The sequence below is a fragment of the Pterocles gutturalis genome, unplaced genomic scaffold (assembly GCF_000699245.1).
Source record: "Pterocles gutturalis isolate BGI_N339 unplaced genomic scaffold, ASM69924v1 scaffold32997, whole genome shotgun sequence".
Taxonomy (NCBI): Eukaryota; Metazoa; Chordata; class Aves; order Pterocliformes; family Pteroclidae; genus Pterocles; species Pterocles gutturalis.
In genome coordinates, this window is record NW_010113868.1 from 58,328 (window position 1) to 83,794 (window position 25,467).

General features: G+C 38.7%; 1 protein-coding gene across 1 annotated transcript in view; it reads right to left on the bottom strand.

Moving 5' to 3' along the window:
- The window catches only part of IL15 (interleukin 15), a 25,456-nt gene extending 14,351 nt beyond the window's left edge, over positions 1–11,105 (bottom strand). Inside the window, exon 1 of the mRNA XM_010074671.1 lies at positions 10,975–11,105. Coding sequence (XP_010072973.1) covers positions 10,975–11,037 — 63 coding nt within the window. The 5' untranslated portion in view covers positions 11,038–11,105. The remainder of the gene's footprint in view (positions 1–10,974) is intronic.
- Between the last annotated feature and the right edge of the window lie 14,362 nt (positions 11,106–25,467).

The following is a 25,467-nucleotide window of genomic DNA, read 5'->3' on the forward strand; positions in this document are numbered from 1 at the left end:
AACCCCTGCTGTATGCCATCTCAGAAAATCTTTCTTGCAGATTGGTTAGGCCATATTTAAAACTCATTTGTTTTACACTTGGATATTGAGCCTGTAAGTTGCCATCTCTACTTGTTTTCCCCACTGGTTTTTCTACCTTTTGCTTTCAGAGCCTGACTGACATTACTGATCTTTGTCTTAGACCTGTATAGGCAGCCAATGACAGTTTTGCATCAGAGTAGCCATGCAGGAGTTGTTCTGTTGAAAACCTGGTTTATATGAAAGCGTCTTTACGTGGCTTCTGTACACTCAAAGGCCTACATGTAAGAAGTATGTTGCAGCCAGCATAATGACTCTTCATTAGCCCCTGCTGGTCTCCAGGTAGTATGTACCTTATGGGTAAGTTGTAACAGGCAGATGAGAAAGTCCTTGTGGGTTAAAAATTAGGTACATGTCTCTGATATGAATTAGAGAAGTGCATCACATTTAAGAGTAGCAGAGCTGACTGTGAGCAAAAGTCCTCTAGGCCTGACGTCTCCAGCTGCAGACAGTTGTAAATGCCAAGTGAAGAGTATACTGACACTGTTCTGATATGTATTTGTTCTCCAGCAGAGGAGAATGAAATAAAGCTTGTCAGATTTGGGGCTGGTGTTTTCAAGTTTGTAACTTCTCTAGCTTTTTCTTCCCTGCTGTTTCTCAGCATAGATAAATATTTGCTTTTTAATAGATTTTTAGAATTTGATGTGTCAGTTTCTTCTATGAAAATGTTTTCTTCAGTTCACATTTCAATTTTGACAGGCAATGCTAAGTTCTAAACTTAAAATATTATGACAAGTAATGCAAAATATTACATTAATGAGGCCTCTTCTTACTGTAATTTTCTAAAGAGTACTGTCTTTACGAGTGCATATAACCTAAGGGAACCCATCTTCGATTTTTTTAGGTCAGCTTGATCTTCGTAAAAGTCACAATGTTGCTATCTTGAGTAAACACATATTATTTTAGACATTACAATGGAACAAATGCTAGTATTTACTCTTTTCACGAAAACAAGTATTTCTTTTCTTTGTGGTTTTGATCTAATTTATTTTCGTTTCAGTTCACCAGGCACTGTGAGAACATTTTCATCATTTGAAATAGCTATTTCAAAAGTGAGTAACCTAGTTGGAAAAGAGAAAACAAACTTTCTGCTCTCATAGTTGCAAACTATGAATTAAAAGTGCATGGAAGGGCTATCATTTACTAATTCTAAATAATTGGGACAATGTACCATACTTTCAACATTATCTTTGGTGCCAAGGCAGGCACCTATAGAATACTTCAGAGCACACAGCAAAGTTGCATCCCATGGACACAAGCTTGTAGTCAGCTAAAGGGATGGTAAATATCAGTTTATCCTATTGATTTCAGTAAGTGAGGCATTTATACTACTCAGACGCCTAGCATATTTTTTGCAAAGGTGCTTCCATGTCATTCAGAAAATCTGAGGGATACGAAGCAAAAAGAATAACCTATTACTTTGAGAATACTCCTTCTTTCCTCTATATCGGAAATAATTCAGTTACGTATAATTAACTCATACAAGACAAGATTCAAATATTCTTTAAGCATGTTACTTTCATTCCTACTTCTTTGGAATGGAGACTGACAAAAGGTGTAAGCAAAATATGAAACAAACTAGAAAGAAAAAAAGGCATAATTCACAATCTTCTAGGGTAAAAACACTGTAACAGTTCACAGCCTGAGTGTATAACTTAAAAATTGCATAGGAAATATGTTTTCTTCTGTTTAGAAATATGAAGTAGAACATTTAAATGAAAGTTTCTTTAGTTTGCAAAAAAATCTTTACTGCTTATGTGAATTGGAGAAAATTACCCTTTTCTTAGGAAATAATCAAAGTCTAAACAGAAATCAAAATTAAGATCCATTATTTAAATGAAGGGGGGTTTTTTTGCTGATATATAAGTCAGGACAAAACAGGTGTCTTAACTTGCTTTGAGATGAATCAGTCTGGCCCAGTTCTTGGATGCTACCATACTTTTGATATGGTGTGAGCATTGAGCTGTTGAAAAAGGTACTGGCAAAAACCTTCAGACCGTAGAAAGCACAAAGGATCACTACTAGTGCTCCATCTCACTGGATCACCTCATTGTTGAAAAGTCACTTCTACTAAGGGTAATACAGAGCTTGAGTTGGCCTTCTTGACATTTATATATCAGTGCACTTTCAACACTGTGTTTTACTCTGAGTGGTAGTCAATTTGTGAATTAGTTTCTTGTTTAAAATTGTCACATATGCACAGCACATAAATTTGCATTATTTTTAAGTCGTTCGTCTTTAGCTGGATGAAAACTGCTAAGAAAATAACTTTGTCCTCACTGTGACCCATATATCTTGAAACTGCACACAGTTTAAAATGAGACCTGAAATATTCATACGTCATTTAAATTATGCAAAATAATCTACAGACTTCTATAAAATCTTATGAATCTGAGAGGTATTTTCAGTTATGTGAGGGCAGGAGATGAGTGGGGGTTTTGTCCTTCAAAACAAAAAAAAAAAGGAAAAAAAAGAAGTAATTGTTTCAAAAGTAGAACATGAGAAAAGTTTCACAAAGATTCCCTTGGGAAAAAAGTCTCATAGATACTTGAAGAGTGAATATATCAGTAGTTTACATGCTCTAGACATTTATACTGTATCACCATACATTTCTAATATGTTCAGGTACTGTTAGATAACCCCTGACCAAGATACAAATGTTAGTAGCATAGGGTTTTTAGAGTACAATGCACAAGTTGAATGTTTTTGAGTATGGGATAATAGAAGAGAGGGAGTAGGAAAGTCAGGAAAGCTGCCTGGATTATATATCCTCAGGGTATCGAACTGATGAAGATTGTTTTATCAAAGCTCAAGATAAATTTGAATACTAGAAAGGAGTGCTACAGTTTGTGTTCTGATCAGCTACAGGGAATGCAAATAGTAACAGCAGGCACCCATAACAGAGTTTTCAACTGGGTTTCTGCCCATGGGGAATTCAAAGCCAGTGTATCACAGCTCTTTGCTAGGTTTTCCCTAGGTCTCACTAGCTCCCAGTTCCTTCCTTCTACCTGGTAAGGAAATTAAAGCAAATAGATTGTTTTTAAACTACAGGCTCCTACAGACAGAAGTGATGGCATAAGCTGAGGAACGTGTATAAAGTCAATGCCTGTGGTGATGACCTGGCCTATATTCCCAAAACATTTTTGACTAGTCAGGGTAGGAGTCCATTACAGAATAGATATGGTAGAAAATTCACACCATACGTGAGTCTTCCGCTTGAAACTGAGACTAAAATAATGTAAATACAATGTGACATACATTTGACTTCAAAAATAACAAAATCCTCTCCTAATCCAATGTGCTTTGTCCCACAGCTGAGCTTTGAGGCATCTTCTTATACAGAGCAGTTCTTATTGAGAACAGTCCTCCATTCTCCTCTTTCCCGCTCCCATCTTTGTCAGCTCCAACGTGTACACCACTCTTCTGCTAGCATATATCCATGCACTGTGTTTCTGGCTGGAGAAATAAGCCAATACCCCTCAGAAATCAGGATTGTGAGGGCAGAGACTTGCCATGTTTCTCTCCTTGTTCAGGAGTATAAGGCTCAAAATGCTTCATCGCATCCTGAAAAATGTTACACTGAAAAATCCCAGCCTTTATGACAGGGTGGGATTTTTCCTGAGATAATGTTGTCAATGAAAATGTCTCCCAAAATCAGTCCAAATTTCCATCTTCACTGTACTTTCTTCAAGTTTTACCATAAAAAAATTAAATGAGCGTGTATTCTGTGATAAGCTTTTGTTTCAACTTCAACAGAAAATGAATGCTGGACTGAGTCACTAAAGTCTTTTCCTCATCTCTAAGTTAACCTGCAGTCTTCATAAAGATATGTGTGTCTTACTCTGAAATGGACTCTTTCCACATGATATTGGTAACTCTTGTGTATTCAAACTCTATTTTTAGAAAGGGTGACTGTAGTACAAAAGAACATGTAACTATATAATTTAGCAGAAACAGAACCAAGCACTTTGATTCATGCACCAATCAAAGCAGAATAGCTTAATGTGTCCCTTTAATAATCTAAAACCTCACAGTTTTTATAGAGCTATGAGGTCTATTTAGACATTTTCTAGCAATGTTGTGGGTCTGGTATACATTTTCTTCAGTAGTCATATTCTGACCTGATAGTAGCATACTGTATATCAGAATCTCAGTAGTACATGAATGTTTTTGAAGATCTTTGGGAAAAAATAATTTGCCCATTCCTCCTAACCATCTCTGATGTGATGTGGCAGAAATTTTTCTAAATTTCTTGCTTGTTTTTAGTTGTCCTACATAGGTCTGTAGGAGCTAAGCAGAAGTGAGCAAAGCCAAGCACAGGAGATTAAAATTAATGGAAAAAATACCGGGAAGCTTCAGCAGTTTTCCTGAAGCTGTGTTGTTTACTTTTCTTGTAATTATCTCCTAATGTTGTGGATTTCTCAGTTCACAGCATATTCATATTCCTTTTGTTTTACAGTTGTAGAGGATACTGATTAACATTCAGTCAGAGGACAAGCTCAGTTAAAGGAGTCATTTCCAAATTGTGCCTAAAGTTTCACTGACACATATCCAACTCTGTCTTTTTTTAAAGTGGAGTGAATAATAGGAATTAATTTCCATAATCTTATATGCCTCATTGTTACTTAAATATCAATGTGATTACTATCAGAAAAAGATAATAGCTTGGCTGGAACAAACTGATTGTGTTTGCCTCTGTTTGAACTCTTTTTTTAGGAAAAAAAAAAAAAGTGGAGATATCACCTGCATTAGGAGCAGAGAGAGGTGTATCTTGGAAAGACTAAATCCACCAAAATATGCTGGGAAAGTCAAAGATCAGCCAAATTATGGCACAACCCTTCAGCATTCTGAGTAGAAGCAATAGAACAGGACAATGAGGAAATTCTCTAAGTGGAACACGGTAATAAGATGAGAAACATTTCTTTGTTTGAAACAAAATGAGCATAACTGCAGGCTCAAAGCTGTAGTCCACTAAATAATATTGTGTTTGTCTGGACTTGTTAATAATTTTTTTTAAAAAAGTTAAATCATGTATATCCAATAGCTCCTGGAGGAAAACAGAAGTCAGAAGTGTCATCTCACTGTTTTTATATGTGTACAAAGCATACAAATCAAGGTTCTCTTTGCTGAAAAACTTGCTTGAAGGTGTGGCAGGGAGACATGAAGAAACACATACTTGAGCTTCAAGAGGGAGGAAAAGTACTTACCCACATAAGAATTTAGCCAAGACATAAAGGCTACCAGTTCTAGTTTTGCATAGAGTATCATGAGACATACATGATCTGATGGATTGTGTTATGTTGCAGTAGAAACAATTGCTTTCATAGCAACCTGTGCTTTATGAGTTTTAGTTGGAAATTGTCTGATAGCATAGACAAGAGAACTAACTGTTAGTACCTGCATGGAGAATGTTTTTTTAATGTATATCTCTATTTAATATTTTTATAAATAACAACATTCATTTGAAGTAACTGTTGTTTCCATAGCTGGTTTTTTTTTTTTTTAATCTGGAGATACAAATGGTGCTGAGAAGTCTTTCCCTCCTTCCCTCGGCCTCTCCACTGCACAATGTCTATTAGAAACCACCAAGGGGTTTTGTGATTAAAATGAATCCAACAAAATCCCATGTTCCCTCCCAAAAGACTTAATGAATCGGCTGTCTTGAGCTGAAGTGAAACTTCTAGATTGCATTTAGGAAGGGAGCTTTTTTTTTCTTCAAAAAAGAACTAATACAATTCCACTTGAAGCTGCTTTGGTTTGCAAGTAAGTTGCCATGCTGACATTTTCCTCTTTCCTCCACCTAAAAAGCTGTGAATAAACTTTTCCTGGAGCAACTTCATTCCGGAGCCCATTATGTCTTGGCTCAGGAAACTGCTAGTGAACATTGGGAAGGAACTATGATTCACAACAGGGCTGTGCTGAATAGTGCTATGATAGCGAAATGACTACATGGCATGGAAATGAAGTTTATTATCATAAAAAACAGCTCAGAAACAATCTAGAAGTTAAAACAGTTTAAACCAAAGAGAAGAGTTCCACCTCAGGGCATAGTTTACTGCTAATCACTAGCTCACCAGTTTGCTGCAGACAGATCAAACACCAAGGCTGTAGATGAGCAGATTAAGTGGAGATACTGAAATCTGGGTTTACAAAATTTTGCAGTGCCTGGATGACAGATGGATTTGCACAGTTTCGATTGCCAAGCTACATCAGGACCATTAGGACTCCTCTCTGCACAAGCCCTTCAGGTCTTGTGCTCCATTTGCATAATAGTCCAAGGCTCAAGCATTTACTACAGCCCACTACTCTGCACGTGATCCAGTTGCCAGACAAAATGGATAGGAGGGAGGATCTCAAGAGGTTGCAGAATGACCAAAAAGGCTTCTGCTAGGAGGTAGAAAAGCAGTTTGCAATGGTTAAGCCTGAGTCTAATAGCAACATATAGACAGTGTCTGGCTCAAGTGCCTGAAATATTTGACCAAATACTGGCAAAAATAAGGGAGTGGACTTCTGCAGTGGCTAGGAAGCAGAACTACTGAGACTGTGGTTCATGCAATTTAATCCCTCCTGCCAGCTGAGTACAGCATCAAGGTTGTCTGCAAGGAAGACAGAAGTTTAAGGTTTTTATGCAGCTGTTCCTTTAAATAGATTTGTTACATGTGCCACTCACACCTTACAATGTTGCATTAAGCTTGTCAAATATAAATGTTTTTTACCAGGAAAAAAAGAAACAAACTCCAACAATACAGAACTTATACCATGAAGTTCCGCCTGTAAGAATAAATACTTCAAACTTCATTGAATGTAACAATGCAGATGTAGTGGGCATACCTGCAAGAACTGAGGCCACAGGTTTGACTTGGTCTGTGCAATTACAAACACAGTATTTCTGCCTGCTGTCCTTGGCACAGGCACAAAAAGGCAAGTAGGAGAAGAGATGGGGTTGTTTGTGACTCATCATCTTGCAGCCTGAGTGGCAGAAAAGTGCACGGTTGTTCTCAGTATGTCATTAATTTTAGGCTGTAGGGCTTTTCTGGACTGGAGTTTAATTGGAATATTCTCCAGCAGGACCAGCCACTTCTGGAGTTACTCCAGAAGCAGTTTCTGCATGTTCCTGTGTTTCTCAGTACTGTCTTCTGACAATTTTCTGGGCTTCTCCCTTTTTTCATAGAGGCTTCTCTCTTCTTTCTGTTGTCTGACCCTTCTTCAGGATATCAGCTGAATTGATCTTACTCTGAAGGCATGGATGATGAGCTGAGCAGGTAAGAAAATTAATATCAATCTATGTGTATAGATACATTTGTTGTTCTGAAATGGAAGATGGTCCTCTATATGGAAGAGTGTTTGTTATCCTAACTCAGGAACTAGGGAACAGAAAATATTAATAGTACATCCATTTCTCCTTTGCAACAATGCTGAAAGTTGTATTTTTCATCAGGTTTGGAATGTGTGTTTGGTGGTTTTCCACTTTGTTCCCACCACCATCTGGAAAGCTTGGAAAGAGACTGCAACTTCAGTCAGCTTTTGCACAAAAGGCCTGATTCAGGCTTATGCTGTTCCGTTGGCTGAAGGACTGGAGATGCTGGAGCGAGGACAGAAAAAGGCAAGTCTGCAGCCTACTCTAATATTGAAGGAAAGCTCTAACTTAGACACAGATCTCCAACAGGCAGTTTGTTCAGAAAGAAAATAGAGCAATGCTCCCCTGGATTGCTTTCACTTTTCTTGAAAGTTTCTCACATAGTGAGCATGTGGTAAACTATTGTAGAAACTTTCAAGAGAATGAAAAATTCTGCTTGTAGTAGGAGCTGTCAGAATCAGTGGAACAAGACACTGGGTGAAATGTACATCTTCTGCCTCTAGTTACTTTGTTCTCATTTTTACGTTAATGTAACTGTTTATAAACTGTAATAAACTCTTATTCAGAAATCTCCTTAACAGCAACCTTCTTCAACACCACTTAAGAGCATCACACAGCCCATAGGCTAGCACTGGACAGGAGCTAGTTCAGCGCATGCAGAAGCACCCCTGAGTACACTAAGGATAAGTAATTATTTGTGAGCCTGTAGATTAATATCTTCTTTGACTGCTTCCCTGTCAAGTTCCCAAGGACCAGCTACTCATATTCTAACTTTTTGTTTATGGCATCTTTTCTTCAAGCATATATATATAACTCATAGCAAAGTGGCCAACAGACAGAGATTCAGTTACTCAAAGTCATTTTTGTAATGGAAGACTGGTCTGATTTCTGGAAAACAGACTGGGAACCTTGGTTCCTAAATTTTTGGTAAGGTTCTGACTAGCTGTCTGTTCTGTAGTGAGTGATACCTCTCTGAGCTGATCTCTGTAAACTGTTCTGAAAATTTTAATGTTATCAGAATGCTCTTATCTTCTGTGCAGTAGTTTCTAAGATAGTATTTTATGTGACTAATCTCTGTTAAAAAATAAGCGAGAAGATAGCTCAACTATAAAAGCTTCATCAGTTCAAATCTTTATTGATCACTAAAGATTTAAAGCAAAAAAAAAAAAACTTCACAAAACTATTACAGAGTGCACAATAATATATTCTCAGTGGATGGAATCCACTCAGCTTTTTTCCTCGTAGTAGACTATTCGTCCATAATTTACTATTTTCAACTTACCTGCATGTTTGTTCTTTTTCTAACAGGCACAACATAGGTGTTAATGGTAATATGCTACATTTGGGTTTACATAGTAAGCTCTATTGGGAAGGATGTCTTTTTGTTTGTACCTTCATAGTTACATCATTCACTGTGTATAAATACAAAAAATAGCATGAAATAATTAAGAGATGATAAAGTAACAGCATAAATGCCAGATGAACAAATTTGCACATACCTTTAAAATTGGTACAGTTCTATTTAAAAATGCTCACTGGCTTTGGAAGCAAGCAGAATTGCTTCCAGCAGACACAAGACTTGTTTTAAGTTATCACGAAGGATGAAGAAGATCAAATAGGCAACATTACCATGTCCAAAGGGCAAAATAAGCTTGCTTACTGAGATAGTCACACAATCCTATGTCTGCATCTTGCTACATGAGTAATGGCTTTTTATATTCTTTAAGAGCAGTAGGGGAAATACTGTCATCAAGTCAACAGACTGTATTTGTATTGGAAATACTCAGCATAAATAGAAACTTCCTTGTTTGTGATGCATTTGATTTTTTACAGCGTAGAAAACTAAATAACCTTGAGTCACATGTGCCACAGGAGATCATTGTGGAACAGCTAGCATGCAATAACTTGTACCTGCTCAAGACAGCATCTCATGACCTGCTTTGTCATTATCTTATACCTTCAGCACCATGTGAGAAGTGCCAGAACATGCATTTTTCTATGAGGACATGGACAGAAAATGTAAGGGCAAAAGCTTAGGGAGTTATAGTCTGGTGTGGAGGGATGGAATATGGTGCAGGAGATGGTGGAAGTGTAGGCCAGAAAGGAGGTGCAGAAGTGGGAGCGCTATAACAAGGTGTAATTTTGAAGGGCCTGTGACAAGTAGCTCCACGCAGTGGTCTAGCTCACAGTATTAGCAGACACCTATAGGCCAGCCAACAAGCAGAAGATACTATGATCTCCCAAGAGTGGTCTTTTATCTTTTGCCCCAGTCTCCCAACAGAATTCAAACAGCAGAATTGTAAGGAATTAGATAAACATAAGAAACAAACCTTATAACAAGACTCTCAACACATGAAAGAGACTTGGGCATGTGACTTAGCTATGTTATGTTCTTCACCCATCCCATAAACTGCTGCTGTCTGCTCTAATCCTCCCAACTTTACATAGGGTACATTAGTGAGGTTTGCGTTCCAAATTTTTCTCCATCATCAGGAGAGCTATATTTTTCCTGCTTTTCATAAAAGCTAAGATTCTTATGGAATCACTCTGGCACTTTGCATGCAGTCATATGAAGATATGGGATAATCAATTAACTCAGTTTTAAGCTGAATTTTTCTATAACTTCTGCAGAAAAGCAGCTGGTAAGCCAGTGGAAAAGATGAGCTATAGTTTCAAATATGAGCAATTACACATTTAGAATTGAAGAAGCTAAAGAAGCTTTCAGATAAACACCAAAATGATCAAAATTCATTGTAAATAAAAAACCACCCTGTCCTAAGCAACAACTTCACTGCCATAACTAGCATGAAGACCATTCAGACAGTTCCTGTTTGGCTTTTTCCCCTTCCCTGCATGTTTAGGCAGACTGGCTTTGCACTGCAGGACAATCAAGTGTTTGAAAGTGGGAGAATCCCAGCTCAGGCTGCCAGGTCCTTCAGCAACAGGCCCCACTGCTCAGGAGAGAAGCCTGTCTGGAAGAAGGGAAGGATTGGCCTGCCAGTGTGGAGCTGCAGGCAAGCCTGGGGGGTACTAGGTGCCATGTGCTAATGGCTTTTGGGTTATAGTGAGGTCACCTGGCCACACTGCATATTGGAAATGCAACTGGTGCAGAATCATACAGTTGGGGAGCTCTGAAGAGTGCTACAGAGGCTGGACACTTGCAAGGATTTTCTCCTGTTTTAAACACCCTGGAAGTTAAGGGTTATGGCATCACGTGTTGCAGAAGGTCAGCTAGACATGGGCATTGAGTGCAAGCAAGAGGGAAAGTCTGATAGAATTTGCTGTGCCACAAAGAAACTGAAAAACAGAAATGTGAAAAAATCCAAACCTATTTACTATGTAATTCTGGTACAAGTGAACAACAAGGAGTGGAAAAAACAAAGCAGAAAATTATAGGGTGCTAGTGATCTTATTTAAAATACTGGAAATGTTTCCAAGCCTTAAATTTGCTGTATTACCTTGTTTTCTTGTTAGGAGTAAAAATAACATATAAAGCTTTGCTGAAATTTCCTAAAATGTCATGTTTAAATGACACTTACCTGACTCTCCAGCCTGCTCAGTGCTCCAGCAGAGTTTTGTGTTGGCTGCACCGTCCCCAGCATCCTGCCTGCTGGAACATTACTCAGAACAGAAGCACAGAATCTGGATCAGGAAAGTAAATTATGGGACCTAGAGGCAAAAAAATAAGTTTATATAATGTTGCAATAAAGTTCTGAGTGGCTCTTAGCCCATCTATTAAGAGCATTCAAAGCAGGAAGTTGCTGAAATTTCATAGGTAACTTTTGCAGGTCCTCTTTACATCTTCAAAATTAATGGAAAACTAAAGACACTGATTTTTTTTTTTAAGGGTTATTTTTATTTAGCTAGTAGAGACTCATCTTACTGTGTCATCTTTGAGTGCTGCAGTATAAGGAGGGTTCCCCCCGGAAAATGCATACTTTTGTTAAAGGAGGCTGAAGCAACCTGCTCTGATGTTGAAGTTAGCCCTGCCTTAGGTGGGAGGCTGGAAGAGATGACCTGTAGATGCCTTCTTGCAGAGTAAATTATTCAAGGAAATTAGGCCTTGAATTAAAAAATAATATGATGGACAAGGGAGGCAGAAATATGCAAACATGCACAGATGAGTGATTGCATAAGCATTTTTTTTCTTAGGAAATTAAATTAAACACTGATAATTTCAAAGACGTGGGCTGGGAACACAGTCCTGTCTCTGCATATGTAAGAGGGTTATTGCCTACAGTTTTGTTAGGGCCTTCTGCAGCTGGGTCTCAAACAATAAGACTCAGTTTCAGTTGCCTTTAGTTTGGTCAAGCTGAAATTGGTAGAGCTGAAAATTCCTACATGAATGACTTATTTAGGCTAGTGATTTTTTTTCAAGTCCCATCTAGAGTACTTCAGTCATTTCCAAAAACAAACGAGCAGAAATATGCATTTCTTTCATGTAAAGACAGTGTTTATAACCATTTAATTAAAGCTGTGCTTTTTTGTACTGTGCTCAAGTCTGGCAGCCTAGAAAACCTGCACAAACTTGGCGAAGTCGTGAGTGGCTTTGTGTACATAATTGCAGAAGAGATTTGTTGGCCTTCAGCAGTCTTTTCACAGTGAACATACTCCACCTCAGAGCTTCAGAAGTGAGCACAATTCTTTGTATAAAAAAAAAGGCTTCCTCCCGGAACAATGTGGTGAAGGCTGAGGAACTGAGAAATCAGTGATGTTGCTGGTACACAGCAGTGGAATTTGAGTAGCATGGCCAAATGGAGAGTGCACCAAAGAATTAAGACATGGTGGAAGTGAAAGGAAGGAGGAAAGGTTGAATGTAGCAGAAATGGGAGGATTTATGATCACTAAAGCATATTCTTCTCAAGAACTTAAACTCAATCCCGTGCTCACTGCCTTTCCGTGAATTCGTAATTTCAAAAAGGTATTAAATCTTTAATCACAGTATGATGTAATTATTTCCTGTTTCTCTCACAGGTTTTATGAACAAAATTGATTCTGTTCACTGAATGCACCAAGCTCCTGGGGGAAAAAAAAAAAAACAACCTGTATAAATGTCCTTATTTGAAAAACGAAGATTAGTAGAAGAGGAGGAAGAAGATCACAGAAAGAAAAGCATGGGTTTGATGACAAAGGCAGGTGAATGCAGCCCTGAGGAAAAGAGCCCTGTCCCTGTCTTCATCTCACCATCTCCCTGTGATTTGGGCAAGTTCCTTAACCCAGATTTTTCACAAGTGACGATAATTTTCTGAGTTCCTCCTACAAGAAATCTTGACTTTAAGTTGCTTTGTATATCTGCCCTTAGGATGAGATGCTTCATGTTCTCCAAGCATATACTTCTAGTCATTATAGTTAGCTAGCTCAGATGCACGTTTCTCTAGTGCAGTGCTACAGTTTGAAGAAATGAGTGCCCTCTACAGAGCTGAGTTCAAGAAAGCATAAGAGTTCTCACAGCTGCAGCAGAACACACTGGGGGCTACATGTGAACACATGCTCAAGAAGCAGTTTTATACTATACTGATGAGTGCCATAAAGGGAGGGCAAAAAATTATAAAATGAAATATTCTGGATTTACAGCATGGTGCAAGGAATGCACAGCAAATTAGACATGAGGCCATACATAAGAAGCGTATTGGAAATACACAATATCTGCTTTTCCTGGTTTTCCTGTTTTTTACAGATATATATCTACATATGTACTATAGACAGTGTAAAATCATGTTGTCTATGCCTGTGTAACTAATTATAAGATCCAGTATAATTAAGGCTGTAGTCCTTTTTTATTAAATAAAAAATTAAATAAATTTAGTGAGAGAAAACTGTGAGCAGCGAGGCAGCATGTAAACCCCAGTCTGATGACTTGCCATACCATAACCAGCAGTTGGTCATCACAGGGGCTGAGAACAGGGACCAGTGCAATCCCAGGTGGGCTCCCAGTGCTGCCCTCCTTCCCATCCCTTCTGCTGCCTGGCAGTGTTCTACACGGCATGTGGCAGCCCTGAGTACAACTAATCATGTTAACTCTAATATCTAAACTAATCATGTTAACTCTAGAACTCTAGCCTCCGGAACGCGAAACACTATTTGATGTATTTACCCTGCCAAGAAGCAGTATAAAGAAAAGGTCCATCTAGCAACTATACCATTACCAAAGTACACTAGCAAGGAAACAAACTATACTTTTTGATTTTCGGCTGCAGGCTACAATAGATGAGCCTGCGCAAGTTCCTGTGACTCCCAATCTCATGTTCTTAAAAGCACACTACAGGCACTCAGTTTTAACAGGTATGCAGATATCTGTTATTTTAAAATACTTTGACGCAGCCTAGTATGATATTCAAACTGAGGCTACGTGACTTGGGAGAGAGACAGTATGGCTTAAACAAACAGATATAATTAGTTATTTTTTAACAAGTGCGCTTGTGTTGGTATCTTTTCCTCTTACAAGCAGGTTCGTAGCAGTAACCAGCTGCAGCTTTCAGATGTCAGGCGGATAGATCTCCATGTTCCTGCAATATCTCTCCTTCGTCCTGGAAGGGCAGGTAAGGTTCCTGCTTCCCCTGGCAGGAAGACAGACAGTGACACTTTGTCACTTGCTGGAGATACAGGCAGGCACCACTGGTACAGGTGCTATAATTCTTAATTAGCCATTGCAGCATCAAAAGAGGCCACAGAGTTCATCCCTCATTTTCCATCACGCTGGTTACAGAAATGGTATTGTGTTAATAATAGTTAACAACATATTAACAGTTAATATGATATTTAAAATATGTGGAGTGAAAGCTTGACAGTGTTGTTATTCCTTTACATAAAATGGGTCTTCTTCTGCACCAGTTGTTCACAAGATCATTAGCTTAACAACTGTGTCACCGTATTTTGTATCTGCACATACAGGATCTGTGGCAGACGGTGATCTGACATCACCAATGAGCTCAAGTCCTTTCTCCAGCAGAGACAGTAAACTTCTCCACACTGTCCTTATTTGTAGCTTAAACTCTAGGAAAGAAAATTACTAAGCACTTGACAGTGTTCTGGCAGAGACTGTAGCCAGGAAAGGGTGCAGGGGGAGCTGGTTTTGGCTAGTGGTTTAGAGTATGGCAATCCCTCTACTCAAAGTACAACCAGTAAATTTGCTTCACTTGCATTTTTATTTACAAAAAGCACCCTAAAACTTTTGATAAATTCTAGTAATGGGTGGGCTGGTTTAGCAACTTTGGTATAAGATTTTTTTAATTGTCACAGGATCAACCCTTCTAGTTTACAAGTGTTTTTATAAAGCAGGTTTTTAAAAACAGTCCCTCAATGGGAGAATTTTTTGGTAAAGAAATTTCAAACATTGGCACTGGAGTTAATTGATAAACTATTAAACTGTTAAGTTGTAATTTATAGCAGCTATAATGGCAACAAGGTCTGAGTGATCCCCCTGTGCTGCCACTGAAGACATACCTGATCTATTTTAGCATGAAATACTGTAAGATGGTTTGTAACGAGGCATGTTTCTTGTTACCTGCTGATAATAACCTATTGGCAAGGATAACAGTTTAATTATATAGTACATCTCCTGCTGGCTTCCAGATATTTCTGCTGGTTTTCACTAATTTCTTAGCTAAAAAGCAGTCTCCTTATTTTACACTAGTACTTTAATTTATGAATGGAAAACAGAAAGCTTTTATTAGCTGCTGCGGTGCCTGAATTCTTTGTGTTGTCATAACAATATAAAAATCTATCCCCAGCTGCCCATGAATCCTGATGGATGGTGGAAAACAGGCCCCAGATGAGCTAAAGGATGTGGAGGAAATCCCGGACTAGACTTCTCACACAATATTATCCCAAAGATGGCACTCAGCCCTGGCCAAGTGGGATCTCTGCTTACACTGATAACAGTACAGACAGCTTGGATGAAATGGTGTCATCTCTTGTAGTCCTTCCTTCAGGTTTATTCTGAGCATGGGATCATAGCACCCACCTTGGGAACGGCACTGGCCCAGCAAGAGCAGAAGAGCCTTCAGCACACAGAAACCTTTGAGGTGAGCACCAGTGGCTAAGGTTTGGTGTTTGGCATAGAAGCAATGAGAAGGTAAGTAGATCTGGGATTAGTGATATGGAATTGGAAGTCCTTTTGTCTGTGAAAGAATAATCTGTGTGTATAGGTACTGGGGACCTCCAGCATAGTTCTATCCCTTTGAACTCCTGCTCAAAAAGGAGTTTTGAGCGTATATTCCCATGAAGAACCTATTAATAGTGCTTTCTACCAGAGTTTGGTCTCTGGAGAGACAAATAGATCAGCTTGTTTGCAAATACGTCAGCATTTATTCGTGGAGTGAACTGTCCTATCGAAGGCTGTAAAATGAGAATCAGAAGTCTGAATTGAGTGAAAAGAATGTCTTTAAATTTAGGGATTACTTAGAAAAAAAAAATGTTGCTTCATACACATTTCTCTGAGTAATAACTAGCTGATAATAAATAACAGATAGTAGCATTTTCTCACTCCATTTCTAAGCAATTACTTTTGAAATACTTCTGAAAATTAGAAATATTTTAGCATGCGTACACAGCAAATGGACATGTTTGAGATGTTTTTGCTTTTCCTAACAGACTATAATTTGGTATAGAGAATTGACAATGCATTATAATAATCAGAATTGGCAGCACATTATAGTCACGTAGTTAACCTTTAAAGTCACTATACTCCATTATGAGTTTTTAAGAGCACAGAAAGACCTCATGAAAAACAGGAATGCAAGGGTATTTACTCTCTTGGGTTTTAGCTCCTGATGGTGCAGTGATGAAAGAGAAGATATAGCAACAAGATTGTGTCATGTAAAAAACCAAGAGGAATATAATATGTACTTCTGTGCAGACTAACGAATTTGTTCCAACAACTGAGGTTGGGCTGCTATGCTTTGCTGATCCCTGCTAACAATAACACTGTGCTGACCTGCAGAACAGTGAGCTACTTTACACCACAAAGCACATTATTTTGGTAGAACAATGTGTCTCACAGAGGGGCTGTTCCAGATTGTCCTTCTCCCTGCTGTGCTGGCTGCCGCAAGCTGGACACCCTGAGCTCAGAGTAGGGAAACATTTGGCTGACAGAACCCTGTACCTGACATTGGGAATTTTGTGTCAAATGTATTACTTGCCGTGGCCTGGAAGATGTTTATCTTCCTGCAAAGCCAGAAGACTGCAAGCTGAAGTGAGAAAGGACTTTACACTGTTCATAGAACTCCAGCATGATGTTATCCATACTACCCAATTACTCCACATCAGCCTGTATCTCTGTCCCCTGTGATCCCTCTCTGTTTTCAGTCAAGATCTAGGAAGGCTCAGAATGGATCCAACGACAATATTCTTTTTCCCACTTAATTCAAACATTGTTAAAGTAATTGTAATTACAATCAGGAATCTGTTCTGCAATATCAGACTCTCTTAAAAGTTAGCAGCATCAATTTTGCAGGTCTTAACAATACAGTCCTTCACAAGTTTCTGCCCCAGATGCTCTTTTGGTTTCATTAGGTGGAAAGTGGTATTTTTAACAGCAGAATTATACATGCATTTGCTTACTCAGGTTGAGTGCCAGCTAGTAGCTCCATATTATACTGCTATCAGCTGCAGTATCTCTGTATCACTGTTTTCAGTAGGAGTTCACTTGACTGCAGGTTTTCAGTTCCCCGCCTGCATTCAAAGCTCTTTCAAGTGTATGCACTAAGATGGTAAAGAACTTTTCTCCCAGCTTTTTATCTCTGTCCTTGCTGTGTTAACGAGGCTCACAGCAGTATCTTTGTTTTCTCCCCATTTTTGCTTTGTGAATTTGTTAGAAAACAATGTGAAATTTTCACTGGCTAGCACCAATTCTCTGTACTTGCGGATGTCTCTCATGCAGCAGAAAGAGACATAGGTGCCAGGTACAAAGTTAAATACAATACTTAAACTGTGTCTTTTATATTTATAACAAATCTTACAAGACAATTTTTAAAGCCATTAAATAATTGGAAGCTAAACAGTATTAGTTCCTTCATGTTTTTAGTACAAGAAAGAAAAAAAAGAAAAGGAAGAGAATGTTAAAAGTTGTAAAATACTCACAAGTCTCGGAGAAGCTGTGCAGCAAGTTGGCACAGCAGAAGTTAGGATAAAGTTTGCCCTAGTGACAGCAGCAGATGCTCCACCCCCTCCTCCGTTCTGTTTTACTTTCAGTTGTTGTATAATAATGTTATAACTATGTTCTACTTAATACAATGTGGATTTCCTGCTGCTATTTCTGAGCAATTTTCAAACTGGAGGGGAAAAAAGAAAAACAAACCAAAAAACAACAACAACAGCAACAAAAAACCACCACCAACAACAAAAAACCCCAAACCAAAACACAAAAACAAAGGTGGAGAAAGACATGTGCCTGTGAGTCAGAAGGCAGGCAGGTGACTGGCAAACACACAAGGCAGCTGCCTTGCTGTCCCAAGCAGCGACATTTACGCATGCTACCTCTTATCCTTCCATAAGGGGAAGGAAGCACACAGTTTGTGACCTTGTCTCTGCACAGTCCCTTCCCCCTTTGTAATGTATCTTCCCAGCCAGAGTTACTTAGCTTGGAAGCAAACGCTGTAGCTTTATGCTATAACGCCTCCTCTGCAGCCTGAACAGGATATTACTGGCGCAGCCACCACAGGAGGGAAAGAAAAGTTACCCTCAAGGCAACACCAGGAAAGAAGAGCACAGGCATGGAAAAGGATTGGCAGGACAGAAAGGAGTTTCTCCAAAAGGTACAGCATCTGGCTTGCTGTAGGACAACAAGGCAGGGAAGTGCCAGAGGCCCAGGTGGCATCAGAAGAGGATCCTCATAAAGGAGCTGAAAAAATACACTGTGAATTGCAAGATGAGGCTCAGCAGCTCTCTGGGAGTACTCTCAGGTTTCCAGGAACCATCACTTACCTATGGAGAGATCATACACTCCAGAGGCAACAGTGAAAATGGTCCTTCCTCTCTGTCCAATCTTCTTTTTGTTCTCTTCTGTGTTATTCAGCGTGGTGGTTGTTATTCTGTGCACATCACTCTCTGTGAAGTGGTAAAAATACTCTGCAGCTAAATGAGAGTGTTTCAGAAACAGCTGTCTCCTAACTGAAGAAGAGATGAGTTTCTAGAGTTGGGCATTTCCTTCCTGTTTCTTAGTGAAATAATATTTTTTCAGGAACAGTATTTATAAAAACATGAACAATACCAGTTAGTTTCCTGTACTGGGATATTCTATTGCAGCCAGATTCAGAAAATCTACTTAAGGACCTAAGTAAGACTTCTGTATCTTGAACAGCTGTCATACAAGACAGAAACAAGGACTGGAAGTGAATGTTTCCAGAGAGTAGTTGTAAACGGCTGCATGACTAATTCATTATGCAAGGCAGCTTGCTGCTGTTTCTCAGCACCCCTGTGAACCATATCCTGCGGTCCAGTGCTTGGGTCCAGCGTCTCTTCTGCAGAGGAGGCACCAAACTGAAATGCAACCATGCTGATTAGCTCCTGTACAATATCTGGTTTGGAGTCACTGCCACTGCAAAGAACCTTCCAGCAATTTAACACAAGACAAAAAAAGCAGAACTCAGTTTCATGCTCTCCAAGGACTCTTGACTCTCTCACATGACACTGTATCTACATTTCCAGGAAAGCAGCTACTTGTGCTCCTTGTACTCTGTCTCAATTTAGAGTGTTAATATCACTTCATAAGCAGTTGTGCAGACATTGGAGGTGAAATCTGATTCAACTGGCAGGATTTAATCCTGGGCAGGATTTGAAAGAGAAAATAAAAGTACTAACTTGGCTGGAATTCTTGCCATGACAGAGTACAAAAATGCAGGTGAAAAGGAGGTACCAGCATGGCAGGAAAAAAACACCAGCCTAGATAAATATTTAAACCAAAGGACCGTACTCATTTATTAACAGTCTTGTGAATAAGACACTTTCTTCTTCTAGGACAAAAGTGGTCGTAAACACCTCTGTTTCTTCAGTTTACTCTAGCTCTTTCAAAGAATGAGCGTAAATAAGTTCAAGAATAGATGTGAGTATATGTATTTGGACTTGGGATCCCGAAGTGCCTCATATTTATTGCTGTTTAAAACTGAAAGAAAATAGATTGATTTCCATTTTCCTTTGCTTTTTGATGGGATACCTTCACTGTACTGTAATTTGTCAGAGTTTTCTCAACTAGGAAAAATATATAAGCAAACAGACAAAAGCAAGCACACAAAGCTTTATGTATTGATGAATGTATTCTGTGGGAAAAGGGGAAGAATAACTCATTTAATTTTTGTTTCTAAATCACTTTCCAAACAGTTTCCTTTAAACACCACAAAATGGAACCACTGTATATAGGGTGGGATTGGTTTTTTTTTAACTACCTCTCTGGATTTGATCTTTTTTTAAGAACTGTGTTTTGCTGTCATTTCTGAAGTTAAAATATATCATCTTCTAGCTTAATATAAAAACTTCTCCTAAATATTACAGTAGTTGTATATAAAAATAATGCAAGTGTCAGTATGTATTATGTTACAATAGGGTGGCAATACCACCTGCACTCCCTCAACGTTTAATTCTCATTCATTTTCTTAATTACACAAAAATTTGCTTCCTAATTACACAAGGGACTTTTTATCGTCGTCTAAACACTACTAGCCACATCATGGTGTTTATTTATGGCATAAATTATTCTCATACTCTCCCATGAGCAAAACATCCCTTTCTAATTTATGCAAGCTTCATTTATAGTGGACACAGGCTATTTGGCAAGATATTGGCAATTACTCTCACTAATGAGCTACTAATTTGTAATTTAGTATTGTAAGTGCAGTGACAAAGAACTTTAATACCTTACATCATGCAAACAGTATAGTGAAAACAGAGAAATGAATGTCATTTTGAAAATAAAATAGGATAACTGAAAATTCAAACATGACCATCCTGATTTGAAGCAGCATCACCCAAACATTTTGTGTGGCAGCACGACAGCCAACAAGAAGTTTGTTTGGGTTTGTTGTACTCTTAAGTTTGCCCATAGTCTCATGAAATTACTTCCTTTGGAATTGGGGTTTGTTCTGTTGCTGAACACCAGGAGGGCAATATTGCTAAAGGAGCGAGAGTGAAGAAGTGGAAGGGAAGAAGGCTTTTCCAGAGCAGTGTGGTGTGGGTGGTTATACAAAAATGATGGATTTTCTGTAGTCTGGAAAAAAAATGGCTGTTCTTGCAGAGCCAGATCCCTTCAGGGTCACCCTTAACCAACCCAGCTCAGAAACAGCTTTCTTTGCTAAATTACTGAATGCTTAAAGATGGGACTGCACTATGCTCTTCTCAGCTACTGTCTCAGTATCAGTTCTTTTAAAAAACAATCTCGAAATGGAGGCCTTCTCTGACACCTGCTCTGATAAGACATTATGCCCTGATAAGCATAATGATTTTTTTTTCAACTGTATTTCAAAATTTTTAGAGAACCTGAACCCAAATGTACAGGCAGATGCAGAGGACAGTATTTGCAATCTGAATAGTGTCTCTTACTGAGGATTTTTTATTATAGTGTTCCTGCTGAGTTTGAATTTTTGCTGCAGGGCTGAACTACTACACCCTCAGTTATCAACCTCATGAGTTTCTGCATTGGAAAATGAAAGAACTGTTGTTTTCTTCCTCTAGGTGACAGAGTGGATATAAAGAGCTGATAAGCAGGTATAACTTTGGCTCCCCCAACTCCCAGCATGGCAGCCAGAGGACTAACTCAAGGCAAAAACAGCCTTCTGCCTCTGAGGAGCCTCATCCCAGTTGTCCCGCCGACACTCACCATTACTGCATGCCAAGCGCTGGGATATCCGAGCTAAGGTGAGCCTTGATTCTCGTGATAGTGGCCAGCAGCAGAGTGCCATACTCCTGAGCAGGACAAGACAGAGAGGAACTTGTATGATGAAGGATTTAGATAAATCTGTCTTTGATATATGCTAGGAAGGTGCATTTCTGGAAATTATAATCTTCAACAAATCATACACATAACTGAATTTGGAAACTATCCTGCACTAGTGCTGTAATAACACATATACCAATATTCCAGTCTGAAATTATTCCATGGCAGAGTTATTGCTGTAATAGAACATGTAATATGCTAAACATGTTACTAGGTGGGAATGTGTACATTCTGAAAATCTAGGCAACTTCTGCTTCATGGCTGGTATAGGATAATCTGTCTCTTTTTTTTTTTTTCGTACTAAATGATAATGTGTCCTAAATTATAGACTCCTCAGATGGGTTAATAAAAACTTCTGGCATCTCAAAAATGCTATTTAATTTCTGGACATATCTGGAGAGACATTAATATTCTGCCTTTCATAGGCACGCACAAGATTTCTGGCATGTTATAATTTATCAACTATTGTCACGAAGCATGAACTATTCCTATTTAAAGAGATAGTGTTTCCTAGCAAAACCATATCAATTGCTAAATTAGCAAAAACAAAGCAATGGGAAAGGACCTTCATGCTTAAAATGAGTAAGAACATGTTTCTGAATCTGTGAAAAAAGCTGTCACAGAGAAACATGCAGCTTTTAGTTGTATTCATGTGAGGAGCCTGTGATCTTAAGTGTTTTGTTTCGTGTCCTGTGAACAAGCACTATCCTGTTTAGACAAAATATTTGCACTATTGCAGCCTAAAAGTTTTACAGGATTAAAAGTTGCTCTTTAAATGCATGATAGCTATGGAAAATTCTACACAAAATAAAATTTAAAAAATATGGTGGGTTAAAAAAAAAAAAAAAGCTGGCTAACATCCCAAAAGGTGCATCTTCACTATAGCAGTTCTCTCAAGTTATACCTGTGTTATTTCTCTCTGTGTTAATTAACCCTGTGTGGAGTGGCCAGACCACAAAACTCTTGTGGTCCACACTCAGTGGTCTCTGATGTAGGGAACTACATGCTCAATCCACAAAATGGTTAGTGAATCTAATCCTTATTTAAGTCCCAGCTAGTTCCCATAGGAATAATTCTCTACTCAGCTGTGGTTTTGATATTAGGTGCTGTGGCACCTGGCTTTAGATGACTGGTCACTTTCTGACCTGGGTGGCTGGAGCCCAGTGCAGTGCCTTGGGAGTCAGGCACATTTGCCTGTTAGATTTCATGTGCTGAACGGGGCACTGTCTAAATTAGCCAATTAGCAGGGCTGGGAAACAGTCTTTTGAGGATTTACATGCCCTTGGCTGCACTGGCCGTGCCTCTAACCAAGATCCATAGCTCAGGTTCCTCTCCTGAAAGCAGTGCCATACTTCAGTTTAAAGCACAGCATTCAAGACATCTCAATTGTTGATTTTTTTTTTTACTAGACAAGCATTTTCTAAGTGTTTCTCAACAGAAATTACAGAATAGTGAATTGAAGAATCAAAATGTTACATTATAGTAATGAAACTGAATCACTTGGCAGGGAGGGTGGAGATTCTTTTCCTCAGAGCTAACTGTTTGGCAAAACAATTTGCCACTTTGCTGTTTGTAATTGGAGCTTTCAGGACTGCAGGAGGATTAGAACCTAACCTATATCACAATGCAAAAAAAGTCCTAGTAAAGAAAATAACGTACAAAAGAGAGGGCTGAAAGAGGAAAGAATGCAATGGAGTAATGATGTACATTCCATAAAGATTATTTCTCTTTCTTTCTCTTTAATACTATAAATACAATAACCATGATGTATGTGTCATATTTCTCGTTTAATAATACTGGTTTATAGTTTCATTATAATGTAATACAGCTGATCTCTTTAATGCTCAGAGCTTTTGTGACAAAAGTAGAAATCACCCAGTGGAAAGTAATTTCTATATAAATAGAGAAAACAAGATATTTAGCTACCACACGGGCAGAATGTATTCTAAACAGTGGAAATTTAAGAGGCTCTGCACAAAATCCTGCATTTAGCCAAAGGGAAAGAAAGGGTTTTCTCCAAGTGGTTAAACTTAAAATTAGGAGTCATCCCAAATTCAAGGTTGTCATTAGTTTTGTCACTTTGCTTTCAGGTTACTAGGGTGTATGAAGAGTCTTTTCATATATTATTGCACATTTGTGCAATATTAAATTTCCGTATCGCTCCACAATAAACTGCTTACTCCTTTACATGAAAAAAAATCCATGTGCTTTCTGTAGGGAATCTTAATACGTGGCATACTGTGGACAGAAAGGATGGATGCACTGGGAGTTACGAAAACTTTGACTAGTTGATGCAAAGATAGTGTTTTGGAATTTACTATCAATGGTTGGTCATTTGTCATTTCAGCCCTAGGGTTTTTTGATAGCTTGTTTTCCTCAGACCAGCAACTTTTCCCATCAGTTATTTCTTACATTTCCCCAGAGCACCTCTTATAGAGAAGCAGCAACTTTCTCTGAATGGAATGCCATTGCTTTTGCTGGCACTGCATGGTACACAGAGATGTTCAATATGCATAAGAATAGAGATTCCCCATTTGCAACTTCCACTGCTTGCCCTGAATTCCTCTATCCTCTGCCTTGTGACTGTCTAGCCTAAGTCACTGAAATTCATTGTAGGAAATCATACAGTGGCATGTAGGAACAGAAATGCACAGGGTGTTTCCAGTCCTCTCCCTCTCCCTGATTATTTATCTGTGTGTACTTCATGTGCCCTGAAAACAGCAAATGATAAGATGTTTGTGGACAGGATTTCCAGTATGAGGCCACTGAACTCTGTCTAGTGAACAGTCCAGATGAATTGTCTATATCAAGGTCCAAAATGGGGTTGGCTTGCAGAGACAAACAGCAGCCCACAGAGGAAGAAACTGCTGAAGGTGACTTGGCAGCTATGCAGACCCATGGCCAGGCCGGGACCATCCACAGGGAAACGAGAAGGTCCCTGCTTCCCAGAGATACCAGGCTTATGAAGTGACCTTTAGCTCTGTGAAAATTTCAGTGTTTCCTACTATCAGCATGTCTAGCTACCCCTGATTTATAACTTGCAGTTCTTGTTACTGTTCAAGGGGATTTACAATCTGCTTGAGATATTGCTCAAAATAGAGAAATTTTTTACCAAAGACTGACTTCTGGGCTGTGTCCAAGCACGGACCGTAAAGCAGCAGCAGCCCTTTATAAAGTGCCACTGCAATAACCTGTGCCCAAACTGGGGAAACTGACAACAACCCAAAAACTTTTGTCAGTACGGTTGGATCAAAGTTTCTGTGCATTAAAATAAAAGATGAAAGGCACTCAACAGATTATGACATTCTCTGCAGGGCTGAAAATGTGGCAGAGAAGAAGCAGGTATTAGTGAAAAAACATTATTGAAGAGATGAGGCTCAAACAACCCATTGTGTCTAACTTTGCCTATTTTCATGTGTCTCCAGAAGCTACTCGTACAGTACTTTGTGAAAGATAACCAAAGAGTAGCATCCAGAAATATCTGAAATAGGAATAAAAATAATATATACTGAATTTATGTGAAATAGATAGAGATGTTTTTTCACTGGAACAAAGTTGAGACTTTATCACTCTGAAAGGGAATTGAAGAGACTGTAGCGAGCATCACAATTAAGAATGCAAGTACTGATAGGTGGCCATTAGGTTTCGTGTATGTATTTAATAAACAAATCAAGTTTAAACTAAGGAAAATACATCGCCTCAAAAAGATTTCAGATTGTGAAAGTGCAACTACACATAATAATGCTAGTCCGTAAGTCCTGTGTAGTGAAAATACTAGGTAGTGAGCTTGGAAGACGTAGACGAGTAGTCAGTGTATGCATACCTCAGAAGAACAGTGGACTTGATGTCACATGAGAAAGACTAATAAAATGTCTCCAAAATCTTAGATATGGAAAACTATGGCATTTCTTGTCGCTTCCCAGATACCTCAATTACTGGCAACATCTTGTAATTTACTGTTTTTTTACCACAGGATTCATTCTGAAGGGAGTCCCACTGGGTTTAGCAAAGAGTATCTATTTTTGTGCAGCTCCCAATGTAACCAGTCTCCTGTATTTAAAATGAATGTTGTCTGGCTTAGGGGAGGGATAGAATTGAGTTCCTGCTG